Raw genomic sequence first — 13959 nt, forward strand, 5'->3', positions numbered from 1 at the left:
GGAGATCCAACCAGTCCATCCTAAAGGAAATCAGTCTGAGTATTCATTGGAAGGACTGATGTTGAAGCTGAAACTCCAATACTTTGGCCACCTGATGCGAAGAGCTGACTCATTTGAATAGACCCTGATGCTGGGAATGATTGAGGGCAGGAGGAGAACGGGACGACAGAGGATGAGATGGTTGGATGGCATCACCAACTCAACGGACATGAGTTTGAGTAAACTCCGGGAGTTGGTGATGGACAGTGGCGTGCTGCAGTCCATGGGGTCACAAAGAGTTGGACACGACTGAGTGACTGAACTGAACTGAACTGATGGTTTCTTAGTTTTGCACTAGGAAGAAAGTACTCTAAGAGAATGTTCACTCATTAAATGTTGATTTACTCGTTAAATACTGTGTTCGCAATGTGGTAGAAATGAAAGCACTATCTCAGCTTTATCTAGGAAATGCTGATAGCTGTCATTTATTGAGCATCTTACACTGCTAGGCATTGTCTTAGGCATTGCACATGTAATGTCTAGTTCTCACTACAAACTCTATAAGCAGATGTTACCCCGGTTTACCCATTTAGGAAACTGAGGGTTAGAGAAGTTAAGAAACTTGCCTGAGGAAAGAACAGAGTTGGGATTGGAATTCAGATGTGATTCAAACCTAGATGGACCTGTTTCTAAATACCACATTCTTTTTATCAATATCTGTACTGGATTTTTAGGTATTTAAAACTCTAGAAAGATAAACAGAGGCTAATTCAGATTTACCTGTGCAGATAAGAATCAAAACAGTTGTTCTACTCTAGATAAAAGAAAATCAATCTCATGTCACATAACTGACCAGTCAATGTCAGATTTTAAAGTTTCTTAAGCCAATTACAAAATATTATGCTATAGAGAGGTCATAGTTGTGGGTTACCCCCATTCCCCAACTGGGGTGCCTGAATGAGTAAAGGGGTTGCCAAGATATGTATACCTCAGCCTTCGGGGTGGCACAGTGGGAGACGGGGAGGTCATGTCCCAGGCGAGCCCTGCTGGCCAGAGATAGCTGGAGAGTTTACCCCAGCGAGCCAGACAGATTAACCTTTTAAATATGTGCCAGACCTTGAGAGGAGTCAGGAAGCGCTGGACTAAAGGGCACTAATGAAGGAAGTAATATGAGTAATTTTTGTGTAAGATGAGAATTGATCTTTGCTTCTAACGTCAGCACCCATCGTAATGATTTACAACCCTCAAGCCTGTTGATTTTTAATGTGTTTTATATTAGACTTAAAAGGAATTCTGGTGGTATTAACACACATGCAACATCAGGAAGAGAGACTTCAAAGTCATGTGCCATAAAGTAGGCAGCAGAGATAAACCATAAACCCCATTTTGCATTTAAATATAAAAGTATTCTGTCCTTGACACTTTGAACTATAGAGATGAGAAAATCAATACAAAAAATAATTTGCATTCAGTATTGTCACAGTCTTTCTGATAGAAAAACCAAACCAAAAAACAGTAGAGACTAACTTACCTATTACTGAGTACAGTTTTTAAGTGAAGAAAAAAGAGAGGAAGTGAAATTTATGACCTCTGGGTATTGTTAGTTGTAGTGATATTCAAAACCCATATGAATATTATTCAGTTTCACTTAATATCTGAATGATATTCAGAAAAAGTCCATTGGAATTTACATTCAGCTGCTCAGTATATTTGTAAATTTTACATTCATTACATGTCTACTTTATTTAGATTTGCTTTGGAGTTTTGTTTAGATAAATATTTTTACAAAAACCACAAAGCACTATGTTACAATGTATTATTTATTGAATGTAATTCATGAAACAATCTATTTTTACTTCTCTGAGAAATAACTTGTTTTTTATACATTTCCATAAAGTGCTTTGGACATGAGAGAATATTTTGATGTTTTTATAGAACTGATGTTAAGGTAACAGGTATAGTATTTTAGGACACTTTACAGGTAGCTTTTGCTTCTTCATTGAAACATAGACCTGGAAAATTCCCTGGGAAGCAGAACAAAAACAAACCATCCATTTTGCGTAACAGTAAAGCCTCAACTACTCATTCTCACCATCAGATGGTATTTTTCTATAAACTGAATTTTTAACTTTGCCTCTTCTGCTGATTATTCCCTTCCACCAAACACTGATTCGATAGGCAACAGATCTGGGGTGAGTAGAAATCAAAGACAGGATCCCAGGAAAATGGGACAGACCCACGCTTGTTTAAATAACTACGCTCCTTTAGAGGTAGATGACAATGACAAGGGGGACAAATGAAATGAAAGCAAGGTATTTTAGAGGCTGTCTAATGGGCAGGTGGGAAGAATGCAAAACAACGCACAGTAGGGACTGTCTATGTGTTGTCTGTAATATTTTAACGTGTACTTGTGTTCTTTTTGCATTATTAAAAAAACAAATGGTGTATGATAGTTTTGAATGAACAGTGAAAGTTCTACCTAGTTTTGAGTGAGTTCTTTAAAAGAATGAGGATGTTACGGTGCTAAACTTGACAAAAAAAGAGAGACCATTGAAATACTGATAATTTTAGTAACCTTTTTTCAAAGCATTGAGGGGGCAAAGATTACAGATTATGCCGTTCAAAAATAAACATAAATCTGAGTTACTAATTTGACTTTCAGTTGAGTCAGTTTGTAATAACTATTAATGACCTCTGTTTACAATAAAGATTCTGTAAAATTGTTTGCTGTTGATCTTTTTATTGTTAAAATATTGGCAGGTTTCTACTCACTCCTGTAAACGTGTTGAATAGCTTGAGAATTGGGCACCACCAGTGTTTATGTCATCTCTCTGGAACCCTAGAGCTCAGAGTGAGAGGTTGTACAGCCCATCTGGAAGGTCCTGCCCTCTGCACTGCAGAAGGCCTCTCTTTCTGGTGGCTTTTCCCCAGCATCCCACGGGAATGTGCACAATGGTCTGTCCTCTCTGCAAGAGGCCAGAGCTTAGATAAGAAAGGGTTAAAGGTTTGCCAGAGGGCAGGCTCCAGGGCCGATGGGTGGAGCCTCAGAGGCTCAGGTCTAAAATCCTCACCTGGTGTGATTCAGAGAGACCCACTGGAAAAAGTCCCTGAGGATCAGAGGTATGCCCACGAAACTGTTCCTGCGATGTGCTTTCTCCATCTTGGCAAGACTAGCCTCTTGTGCCTTTTTCTTCTAATTGTGGTGACTTCTCTTTCATATAGGAACGGACTCATTTCCTTTCTACTTTCTGGTTTTCCTGCTGCTTTCTCCCTACCTCTCTCAGTGACACACCCCATATTTCTAACTGCTTCCTCATAACTTCAGCTTGAATCTGTCCATTTATAGATTTACATTTCACCTAATTGTCTCCAATAGCCTCAGAAAATATTTCTGGAGTTCTCAGATGTTCCTTACCTAACATATAAGTTTGTTTTAGTGTATATATGTATAGATATAAAGTCTTTTGAATTTATTTTTAATTGGAGGATAATTGCTTTACAACATGTTGGTTTCTGCCATACGACACTGCATAGGGGACATATGTATATTATGGCTGGTTTGCATTGTTGTAAAATATTTTTTAATTTATGAATTAATACCTTTCACTTTAAGATATAAAATTATCCTTATCAGCTGTTTTGAAGTCAAATCTACTAGTTACAGATCTATCTCTTCAACTTAGAATCAGGTAAGTGAAAAAAAAAAGTGATTTTTTTTTTTAAAGTCCCTTAAGAAAAAATTTTTGAACCACATGTTTCTCTTTGATATTATAGTATGCCTATGAATGATGACTTTTTTCTGTTATTGCTGATATTGTGACATTAGCTTGCTATGTAATTGTATACTGATGATTTCAGCTTTGAATGTAGTAACAAATACCTTTCTGACTATACAAATTAATTCAATTGCTGGTATTACATAAGAAGTACACTTTAAAAGCCAGTCACTCATCCATGCTGTAGGGCAGCTTTGCAGTTCATGGCCATGTGTACCTGAATTTAGATGCCCTTCAAAAATATGGGAGATTTGATCTTATATGAAACCAAAGTTTAAAAAGTTACATGGTCAGTTTCATTCACTCCATCTATTCATTTATCCAAGCAGAGTATAACCCTATGACAGACTGCAGACTTAAAAATATAGAACATGGGGGGAAATAGATAAATTTAGATGATAAATAGGTTGATGATACAGATAAACCCCAATTTATAGATAGCATAGTCCTATGACAGACTGAAGACTATTAAAAATATTTTTTAAATAGGGGAAGTTTTATCTTTATGTGTATATAAATTTTAGATGATAAATAGGTTGATATAGATACAGCCCTATTTATATATAGCATAGTCCTATGACTGAAGAGTATTAAAAATGTTAAAAAGTGGGGGAACTTTTTCTATATGTGTATGTGTATATATATAAAAACATGGCCCTTACCATCTGGGAGCTGTTGTCTTTTGGGGTGTTTAAAACAGATGCAAAGCAAAGCAATGCAGGATAGTATTGATATTCTGTCAAATTGAATGTTACTAACTTATATTCATTCATTCAATAAATATTGAAAGGTTTCTGGACAGAAAAGCAGGAGAAAGGGTCTTCAGGTCATAAGATCTGTGATAGATTTAGAAGGACATACATAGGTTTTGAACTGAGAAGAGGAAAGGGCTTTGGGCTTGGAATTGGAGTGAACCAAAAGCTGATGTTTGCATGAGATCTGCATGTATGTTAAGGTGCACAAGCTTCATCTCATAGGTACTCCACATGTGCTTTCAAAACTAGTTCATAAAGTTATGTAAACAATACAAAGCCTAGGATGCCGACCCGAGGAATTTGGACTATATGCACTGAGGATCTCTTTAAGGATTTTGAATGAGGGAATGAAATGAGGGAAACAGTACTGTGGGGAAGTAACCCTTCGGAATTTCATTGGATAAACCAAGAAGGAGAATCAAGAGGCAGTAAAAATGGCAGGAAAACTAGTTAGCCCACTCTAGCACTCAGATGAGTGATGGGAATGACAGTGGTGCCATTAAGGCAGGAAGGGCGGTTTGTCGTAAAGCTGCCTGCTAAAGCACGTGGTCATCTGTACACACATTGATTCTTTTCATGGGATTTCGTAATTAAATCACAAAAGTACTCATTTACTTTTCTTTTAAAATTGTTTTTGTGTATACCTGCAGGTATTGTGATTTGTAGATACTTGTTTTAAAGCTTTTGATTGCTTTCAGTAATCTGATGAAAAAGATACTTGAGTTTCTGTATCTTCATGGGTCCTAGGCAAAGCATCCTTTTTATAACCCCCACCTTTTTATTTGAAAGGTCACCAAAAGCCACAAAGACAAAGCTTGTAGTTCCTCCAGTCATTTAAAAAAATCATAAGTCTCTTCCATGAGTTGAACTTTTCACCAATACAGTTCTGTGGTTTAGTGTAGCTAGATGACTTGTCACTCACGTGGCTGATCACAGTGCTGTAAGATAAGCGTAATAGACTGCTCGGTGCTGGCAACCAGCAAGGAACAGGGAAGTGTTTAATCTTGGTAGGGTTCCCTCATTCTAAAGAAGACTGTAGGGTGAATGGTCCTGGAAAAGCAGACACAGAGGCGAGACCCAAGCGAATATGTAGTTTTTGACAGATTGGGGTGGAGGGCAATAGGGGGAGAGGGTCTTTCTTTTAAAATGTGACATAAAATAAATAAATTAATTAATTAAATAAAATAAAATGTGACATAAATGTAATTTTACACTATTAGCTGTATACCATTTTGGCAGTTATATTTTACCTCAATTTGTAAGAAATCAAACATCCACTTAAATTGACAATCAAGGCAAGATAACTTTGCTAAGTCTTAAATTGAAAATTAAAATTTCTGCTTATTTGCTGTTTGTACATAAGTCATTTTGAATAAGTCAATTTTTCTTTCTCCAGGCATTATGAAAAACCCGTGTTTCCGAGTGATTGCCATGGTTATAGGTCTTTATTTTACTGGCACAATGACAAACCCATCAAGAAGAAGCAGTATTTTATTCAATTCCAAGTGCCAATGGAATGGATATCTTACAACAAATCGTTCTTTTGCTCGAAAGCATGAAATACCCGTGGACATATCACAGATAGCACCCACGGTGGATGAAAGTTCCAATTTCTTTAGGGTTCGCTTACAAACTCACATGAAAAAAGAAGAATGGAACATAAAACACCTGGACCTTAGTAACAATCTCATATCAAAAATAACCTTAAGCTCTCTTGAACATTTTCATGCTTTGGAAATACTAAACCTCAGCAACAACGCCATCCACTCAGTATTATTGGATCTACCCAGTTTTAAGTCTTCATGGGTGAAACGCCACAGAGGCAGCTTGAGAAATCGGCTTCCATTTCTAAAGTTGCTTACTCTTCAACGAAATAAACTCAGCAACATTCCCAAGGGTAAGTACAATTTTAAAAGATGGACCAAGAAACCACGAGTATTTGGAGAGCTAATGTGCATACTTAGTTGCTCAGTCACGTCCAACCCTAGCGACCCTTTGACTGTACCCGACCAGGCTCCTCTGTACATGGGATTTTTCAGGCAAAAATGCTGGAGTGGATTACCGTTTACTTCTCCAGAGAATCTTCCCAACCCAGGGATCAAACCTGTATCTCCTATGTCTCGTGCATTACAGGCAGATTCTTTACCCACTGAGTCATAATGTTTCGTGTCAATAAGAATTCCAGGTTTGTTTTCAGTTTCAGGAAAACAGCTAGAAGTATAGCAATTTGATCAGAGTAAATATAAGAGGCCTTCCCTGGTGCCTCATACGGTAGACTCTGCCTGCAGTGCAGGAGACCCGGGTTCGATCCCTGAGTCAGGAAGACACCCTGGAGAAGGAAATGGCAACCCACTACAGTATTTTTGCCTGGAAAATCCCATGGATGAAGTGTGGAGGGCTACAGTCCATGGGGTCACAAAGAGTCAGACACGACTGAGTGACTAATTCTTTCACTTTCACTTTTCAAATATAATAAAAGGAGTTTCTTATGAGAATTTTAAGTTTATAATATGTGGAATTTAAAGTCAATGTAATTTAATCTCCTGTTGCCATAACTTATATTGATATTATATGAATTTGTCAAGAGATACTAATAATAGAAAGTATTTAAGTGCTAAATAATAATGCATTATTTTAAATTACCTAATTTGATTTATGTATATTTGTTACTAATTAGCATTGAGAAATAACTAGTTCAGATACTTTTAATATGTAACAATTCAAATTAAATGTTGCCATATTTATAACTTTTGTTTTTACAGAATACATTTTACATCTACTTATCTAGTTCTCCTCCAAATGTAGACTATATATATGCTAATATTATATGTAAACTCTTATTATTAAATCAAAATTTGAGCTCATCAGAACACATATCGTCCTATTTTATAATAAATACTCATCCATGCTGACACTCAGTAATCTACATGTTGGAGTTCTTCAACTCCACCGTTTTTATTTAGAAAATATATATAATAATACTAATAATAATGTTTTATATTTTTATATTTTATAATAGTAATGATGTTTTATTTAGAAAATCAGATTTGTAAGCCACAGCTTCCTTTTTTTATTCAGGAAAGCTGCAGAGTTTCCTTTCCCTATTTGTTTTCAGTCTCAGTCACTATTGCTAAGTACTTACTTTATGTTAGACCCTGTGGTGGCGCTAGTGGCAAAGAACGTGCCTGCCAATGCAGGAGATGCAAGAGACATGAGTTCAGCCCCTGGGTCAGGAAGATCCCTGGAGGAGGGCAGGGCAATGCAGTCTAGTATTCTTGCCTGGAGAATCCCATGAGCAGAGGAGCTTGGCAGGCTATGGTTCATAGGGTTGCACAGAGTCAGACATGCCTGGGACAACTTAGCACACATGCATGCACATGCTAAGAAAATGTAAGAAGATTTTCATTTTTCTCCATCTCAAATTATATATAGTTTTTCTCATTTTCAGTTCTTTAATTTCATGTTTTTATTTTTTTTATTTATTCATTTATTTTTTGCTCTTTCACCAGTTTCTGGTCCTGTTGTAAGCATAGTTGTGACAATAATAGCCTGGCAGGTGAAGGGACAACTGCTGCAGTCCCCACATCAGCAGAATTGTGTGACGACAGGAGTCTTCTCTCCCCGACCTTTTCCATAGAAGCAGCGTGTAGTATTTTCAGTGCACAGTGTAAACTAATTGCATTTTATGATTTTTATTATATTCTTATTGTAAAAGAAATGCCTATTATTTGTAGAATGTTAGGAATTAAAGAAAAATTTAAAGGGAAACATTAAAGTCCCTCATGTAATATATATTCTTCAACTTTATTCTTTATGCCTACCTATATATTTTTCTTTCAAAATTGTATCCTACTGCCCATATGTCATAACATAATTTTATATCACAGAATATTTTGAACATCATACATAATTAAGCAATCTCATAAATATTTTAAATAGTCAAATAATTTTCATATATGTTAGTCGCTCAGTTGTGTCCAGTTCTTTGCAACCCCATGGACTGTAGCCCACCAGGCTCCTCTGTCCATGAGATTCTCTAGGCAAGAATATTGGAGTGGGTAGCCATTCCCTTCTCCAGGAGATCTTCCCAACTCAGGGATAGAACCTGTGTCTCCTGCACTGGAAGGCAGATTCTTTACATCTGAGCCACCAGGGAAGCCCCAATTTTCATATATACATATAATCAGTTCAGTTAAATAGCATTTAGATTATTTCCATTTTGTTTGCTGTAACTTTTTGATGAACATCATTAAAGCTACATATACTCACATGATATAGCAGTGTTTCCTAACTAGTGTGTTAAATGTGAATCTCAACCCACAAATACAGGTTAACTGGATATGTAACTATCGTTTATAGTTCAGCAGAATTTCTAATTCTGAGCCCGTATTCTGCTAGTATCAGTTAGGCTGAGATGGAGAGATAGTGACAGTTAACCTCAGTCTTTCATGGACTTTCATTTGTCTTTTCCTAGATTGGTACCACAGCTCTTATACGCCAACAAGGCATCAAAGTGTGTGTGTGTGTGTGTGTGTGTGTGCGCACGTGCACACATGCTCATATATGTATCCCTTACCCCTTCTAGCCAGAGAACATTTCTTTTTAGTTCTTCAGTTTGGAGGAAATTCTTACCTGCTTTTGTTTCTTCACAATCCTCTATCTAGATCTAGAAATTCCTTTCCTGTAAAGATTTAGGCCTTTGGTAAACAAAAGCCAAAAAGACGTGTCTGCACCTCTGCTTTCTGCCTTATGACGTACCTTCGGGGGCTCCTGTCTAGCTGCTGCGTGCGGGCTTCTCACTGCGGTGACTTCTCTTCTGTGGCGCATAGGCTCTAGGCATGCGGGCTTCAGCAGTTGCAGCACTCGGGCTCAATAGCTGAGACCTGCAGGCCTCAGAGCTCGGGCTCAGTAGTTGCAGCATGTGGGCTTAGTTGCTCCGCGGCATGTGGAATCTTCCCCGACCAGGGATCCAACCTGTGTCCCCTGCATTAGCAGGTGGATTCTTTCCACGATGCCACCAGCGAGGGCCTCCCCTGGAACAATTAACACAGATCTTTTACCTTCTGCTTGAATGGAGAGAAGGGAAATAAGGGAAAGAGATAGGCAAAAGATTAATATGTCAAAATATTAGCCCACCACAACAGTAAATAGAAAAATGCTGACTGGCTCCTTAAGGCAGATGAATTCCCCAGAGCTCACTGGAGGTTAGGATGAATACATTTCATTTAAGGACCAAATATCCCTATAAAATGCAGATACAGTCCTATCTTCTTTTCTCAAGTTAAACTTTTGCTTCCCAAAATATCAGGAAATATGTTAAAAACTTCCAAAGGAGGGGGGAAAACATATGAAAGGAGCAAATCCTGTATCTGAAATTCTATTTAATAATAGAATTCTAGCATACAGAACTATGGAGAGATGAATAAAACAGATCAATGATGGAAGGCCAATGTAAGCCCTAAATCTAATTGGTTATACTTGAGTTCTTTTATCCATAGCATTTTGTGATTTGAAGTGTTTTTCTGTAATCATCATATACTTTTAATTTTACTAGGTTGAGTCCCCTCTAGCATACCTTCTCATTCATCATTCTGTGACTATGGCTAGGTAACAATAAATTTGTTTTTGTCTAAATCTCATTATCTTTTAAAATGTTAAATAGTTATTGCAGTAGACGTGATCCTAGCCCACTCTAATTCATAATTATAATCCAAAAGCAGAGAATCATTTGTATCTAACTGTTGATATAGGTAAATAGTTAGATTTACAATGATCAATACAAAGAAATAGAGGAAAATAATAGAATGGGAAATACTAGAGATCTCGTCAAGAAAATTAGTGATATCAAGGGAACATTTCATGCAAAGATGGGCACAATAAAGGACAAAAAAGGTATGGACCTAACAGAAGCAGAAGATATTAAGAAGTGACAGGAATACCCAGAACTATACAAAAAAGATCTTCATGATGAAGATAACCACAGTGGTGTGATCACTCACCTAGAGCCAGACGTCCTGGAATGCAAAGTCAAGTGGGCCTTAGGAAGCATCACTACAAACAAAGCTAGTGGAGGTGATGGAATTCCAGCCAAGCTATTTCAAATCCTGAAAGATGATGCTGTGAAAGTGCTGCACTCAATATGCCAGCAAATTTGGGAAACTCAGCAGTGGCCACAGGACTGGAAAAGGTCAGTTTTCATTCCAGTCTCAAAGAAAGGCATTGCCAAAGAATGTTCAAACTACCACACAATTGCACTCATCTCACCTGCTAGCAAAGTAATGCTCAAAATTCTCCAAACCAGGCTTCAACAGTATGTGAACTGTGAACTTCCGGATGTTCAAGCTGGATTTAGAAAGGGCAGAGGAACCAGAGATTAAATTGCCAACATCTGTTGGATCATCAAAAAAGGAAAAGAGTTCCAGAAAGACATCTATTTCTGCTTTATTGACTATACCAAAGCCTTTGACTGTATGGATCACAACAAACTGTGGAAAATTCTGAAAGAGATGGGAATACCAGACCACCTGACCTGCCTCCTGAGAAATCTGTATGCAGGTCAAGAAGCAACAGTTAGAACTGGACATGGAATAATAGACTGGTTTCAAATCAGGAAAGAAGTACATCCAGGCTGTATATTGTCACCCTGCTTATTTAACTTCTGTGCAGAGTATATCATGAGAAACACTGGGCTGGATGAAGCACAAGCTGGAATCAAGATTGTTGGGAGATATATCAATAACCTCAGATACACAGATGACACAACCCTTATGGCAGAAAGCAAAGAAGAACTAAAGAGTCTCTTGATGAAAGTAAAAGAGGAGAGTGAAAAAGTTGGCATAAAGTTCAACATTCAGAAAACTAAGATCTTGGTATATGGTCCTATCACTTCATGGCGAATAGATGGGTAAACAGTGGAAACAGTGACAGACTTTATTTTTTGGGGCTCCAAAATCACGGCAGATGGTGACTGCAGCCATGAAATTAAAAGATGCTTGCTCCTTGGAAGAAAAGCTATGCCCAACCTAGACAGCATATTAAAAAGCAGAGACATTACTTTGCTAACAAAGGTCCATCTAGTCAAAGCTATAGCTTTTCCAGTGGTCATGTACAGATGTGAGAGTTGGACTATAAAGAAAGCTGAGCACCAAAGAATTGATGCTTTTGAACCGTGGTGTTCAAGAAGGCTCTTGAGAGTCCTTTGGACTGCAAGGAGATCCAACCAGTCCATCCTAAAGGACATCAGTCCTGAATATTCATTGGAAGGACTAATGTTGAAGCTGAAACTCCAATACTTTGACCACCTGATGCAAAGAACTGACTCATTGGAAAAGACCCTGATGCTGGGAAAGATGGAAGGCGGGAGAAGAAGGGGATGACAGAGGATGAGATGGTTGGATGGCATCACCATCGAAATGGACATGAGTTTGAGCAAGCTTCGGGAGTTGCTGATGGACAGGGAAGCCTGGCATGTACCAGTCCATGGGGTCACAAAGAGCTGGACTCAACTGAGCGACTGAACTGAACTGATTTACATAGGTGTTTGCTGTCATCTCAGCTGACGATTAATTAGAGATAATCTCAGCACCAATCAAACAATTGGCCTGTGGCACATGTGTACCTTTATAAATCATGTTTGACATGTCTTAAAATTGTGACAGTTCATAGAGGCAGTGAAAGGTTGCTTTGACTCCAGAGAGCCCACTTTTGGAAGGGTAAAAGATCATACTGACTAACCCAATGTCAGCTGACTTCCTGTCTTGACACTGACCAGCTGTGATGTTACCAAAAAGCTTCATGTTGGAAAAATACCCAGAGGAGGTACTGGCCTATGTAATTTACAAAACAGAAGCCAACCGTGAATTTAACCTTAATGATCACTTCACCTTCTTCCGTATTTTGGGAGTATAGCATTAACAATGGAAAATTCAGTTTAAAAAAATAGAAATCCTGGGGACCAGTCTCCAGTTACACTATCCCACTTACATCAAGAAGTATTTTGGGAGTGCCCAAAAGTGCCTGAAAATATATCAGGACAAACATCTTACTGGGTTTCCAGTTAGGCTGAAAGACCAGATGTGACAACCTCACATTAACACACTGAATTCCAGAATCCAAGAGATAAGTATGTTATCAATGAGGTGAAATAGTACCTGATTTTTGAAACTGGTGGAGAAGGAAAAAAATGTAACCAGTGTATTGTTGAAAAAAAGAAGCATGTTGTATTCTTTTCATTTGTAGGATATTAAAACTTTCTTCCTGATTGCTCCTTGGATTATGGAAATACCAATAACCAATGTTCTCAAAACCAATACAGGTTCAAAAATAATAGCATGAATATATGTCATTAAGCTAAGAGGACAAGGTCTATGGCTCACCCGTGTAAATTTGACCATATTAAGGGCTGATTTTATGAATCAAATATGTTATCCAGGACCATTCCAGACTCTATTCCAATTCTTAATACTCTTTGAACTTGAAGCCATAAACTTTATGTTATCAGATTATCACATTTGGAAGAGCGTTTAGGAAGTTCAGAGTCCGAAGAAATGTTTCTAAGATAGTGTAATGTCTGGACATACCCTCTGTAGCCTTTTCTCTAATAGACACTGAGATAATTTCTTGGAAATAATAAAACTGTCTCTGGCCATTTAAATGCAAAGGCTAATCAAATTCTTGCCTCCTGTGGCCTAAGTGATCATCAGAAGACAGTTTAATAAATAATCCCATCTCCACAAAATTGCCTCCATATTTTTCTCCCAACATTCAACTCTCTTTGCACATGAAATGTGCTCTCTGATAACCAGTCCCCACCCAGTAATGCACCTCACAACCTCTTTCACTCACCTGAATGTCCTTTAACACCGATTTCACCATGTAGTTTATAAAAGAACATACTTCCCCTTATTGAGAAACACAGTCAAGGGTCTTGGAAGAGTTTACCCAAATTCCCCAACTCCATCTTGAGAGACCCCCAAACGAAAAGATCATTTGTAGAACTTCACCAGTTCTCTTAGTAGCATTAAAGCTTGATTCTCTAAAAGTAGAAGTAAAGAGAAAATCTTCATGTGGAAGGAATAACTGAACATCACAGTCTTAATTCCCATGTGCAAAAGTTATCTTCTTGTGGATCTTAGCTGGATATTATGAAGGAAGTCAAATAAAGAGTTTTACAACTGTCCGTGTTCAAAAGCCACCCTGCCCCCCATCCCCAAACATGCTTGGGCATGTTCCGGTTCCACTCTTCCAGTTTGTATTTATCAGCCCAGACTCCCAGTCCATCCCTCTCCCTCGCCCCTCTCCCTTGACAACCACAAGTCTGCTCTCTGTATCTGAAAGCCTGTTTTGGTTTTGTAGGTAGGTTCGTATGTGCCTATCATATGTGCCCTTACTCTCTGCTTTATCTCTTGTACTCCTTGGTGGTGGTTTTGTCACTGTCGTGCCCAGCTCTT

At 38.0% G+C, this 13959-nt stretch overlaps 1 protein-coding gene across 2 annotated transcripts in view; it reads left to right on the forward strand.

The window, feature by feature from the left end:
* Positions 1–25: 25 nt before the first annotated feature.
* The window catches only part of LRRC66 (leucine rich repeat containing 66), a 35035-nt gene continuing 21101 nt past the window's right edge, over positions 26–13959 (forward strand). Inside the window, exons 1-3 of one of the 2 annotated variants that reach the window (XM_043906793.1) lie at positions 26–3099; positions 3593–3668; positions 5907–6407. In XM_043906793.1, the coding sequence (XP_043762728.1) occupies positions 5912–6407 (496 nt within the window). In that variant the 5' untranslated portion in view covers positions 26–3099; positions 3593–3668; positions 5907–5911. The remainder of the gene's footprint in view (positions 3100–3592; positions 3669–5906; positions 6408–13959) is intronic. The other variant, XM_043906794.1, reaches the window with a different exon arrangement.

Source organism: Cervus elaphus, chromosome 6 (assembly GCF_910594005.1).
Source record: "Cervus elaphus chromosome 6, mCerEla1.1, whole genome shotgun sequence".
Classification (NCBI taxonomy): Eukaryota; Metazoa; Chordata; class Mammalia; order Artiodactyla; family Cervidae; genus Cervus; species Cervus elaphus.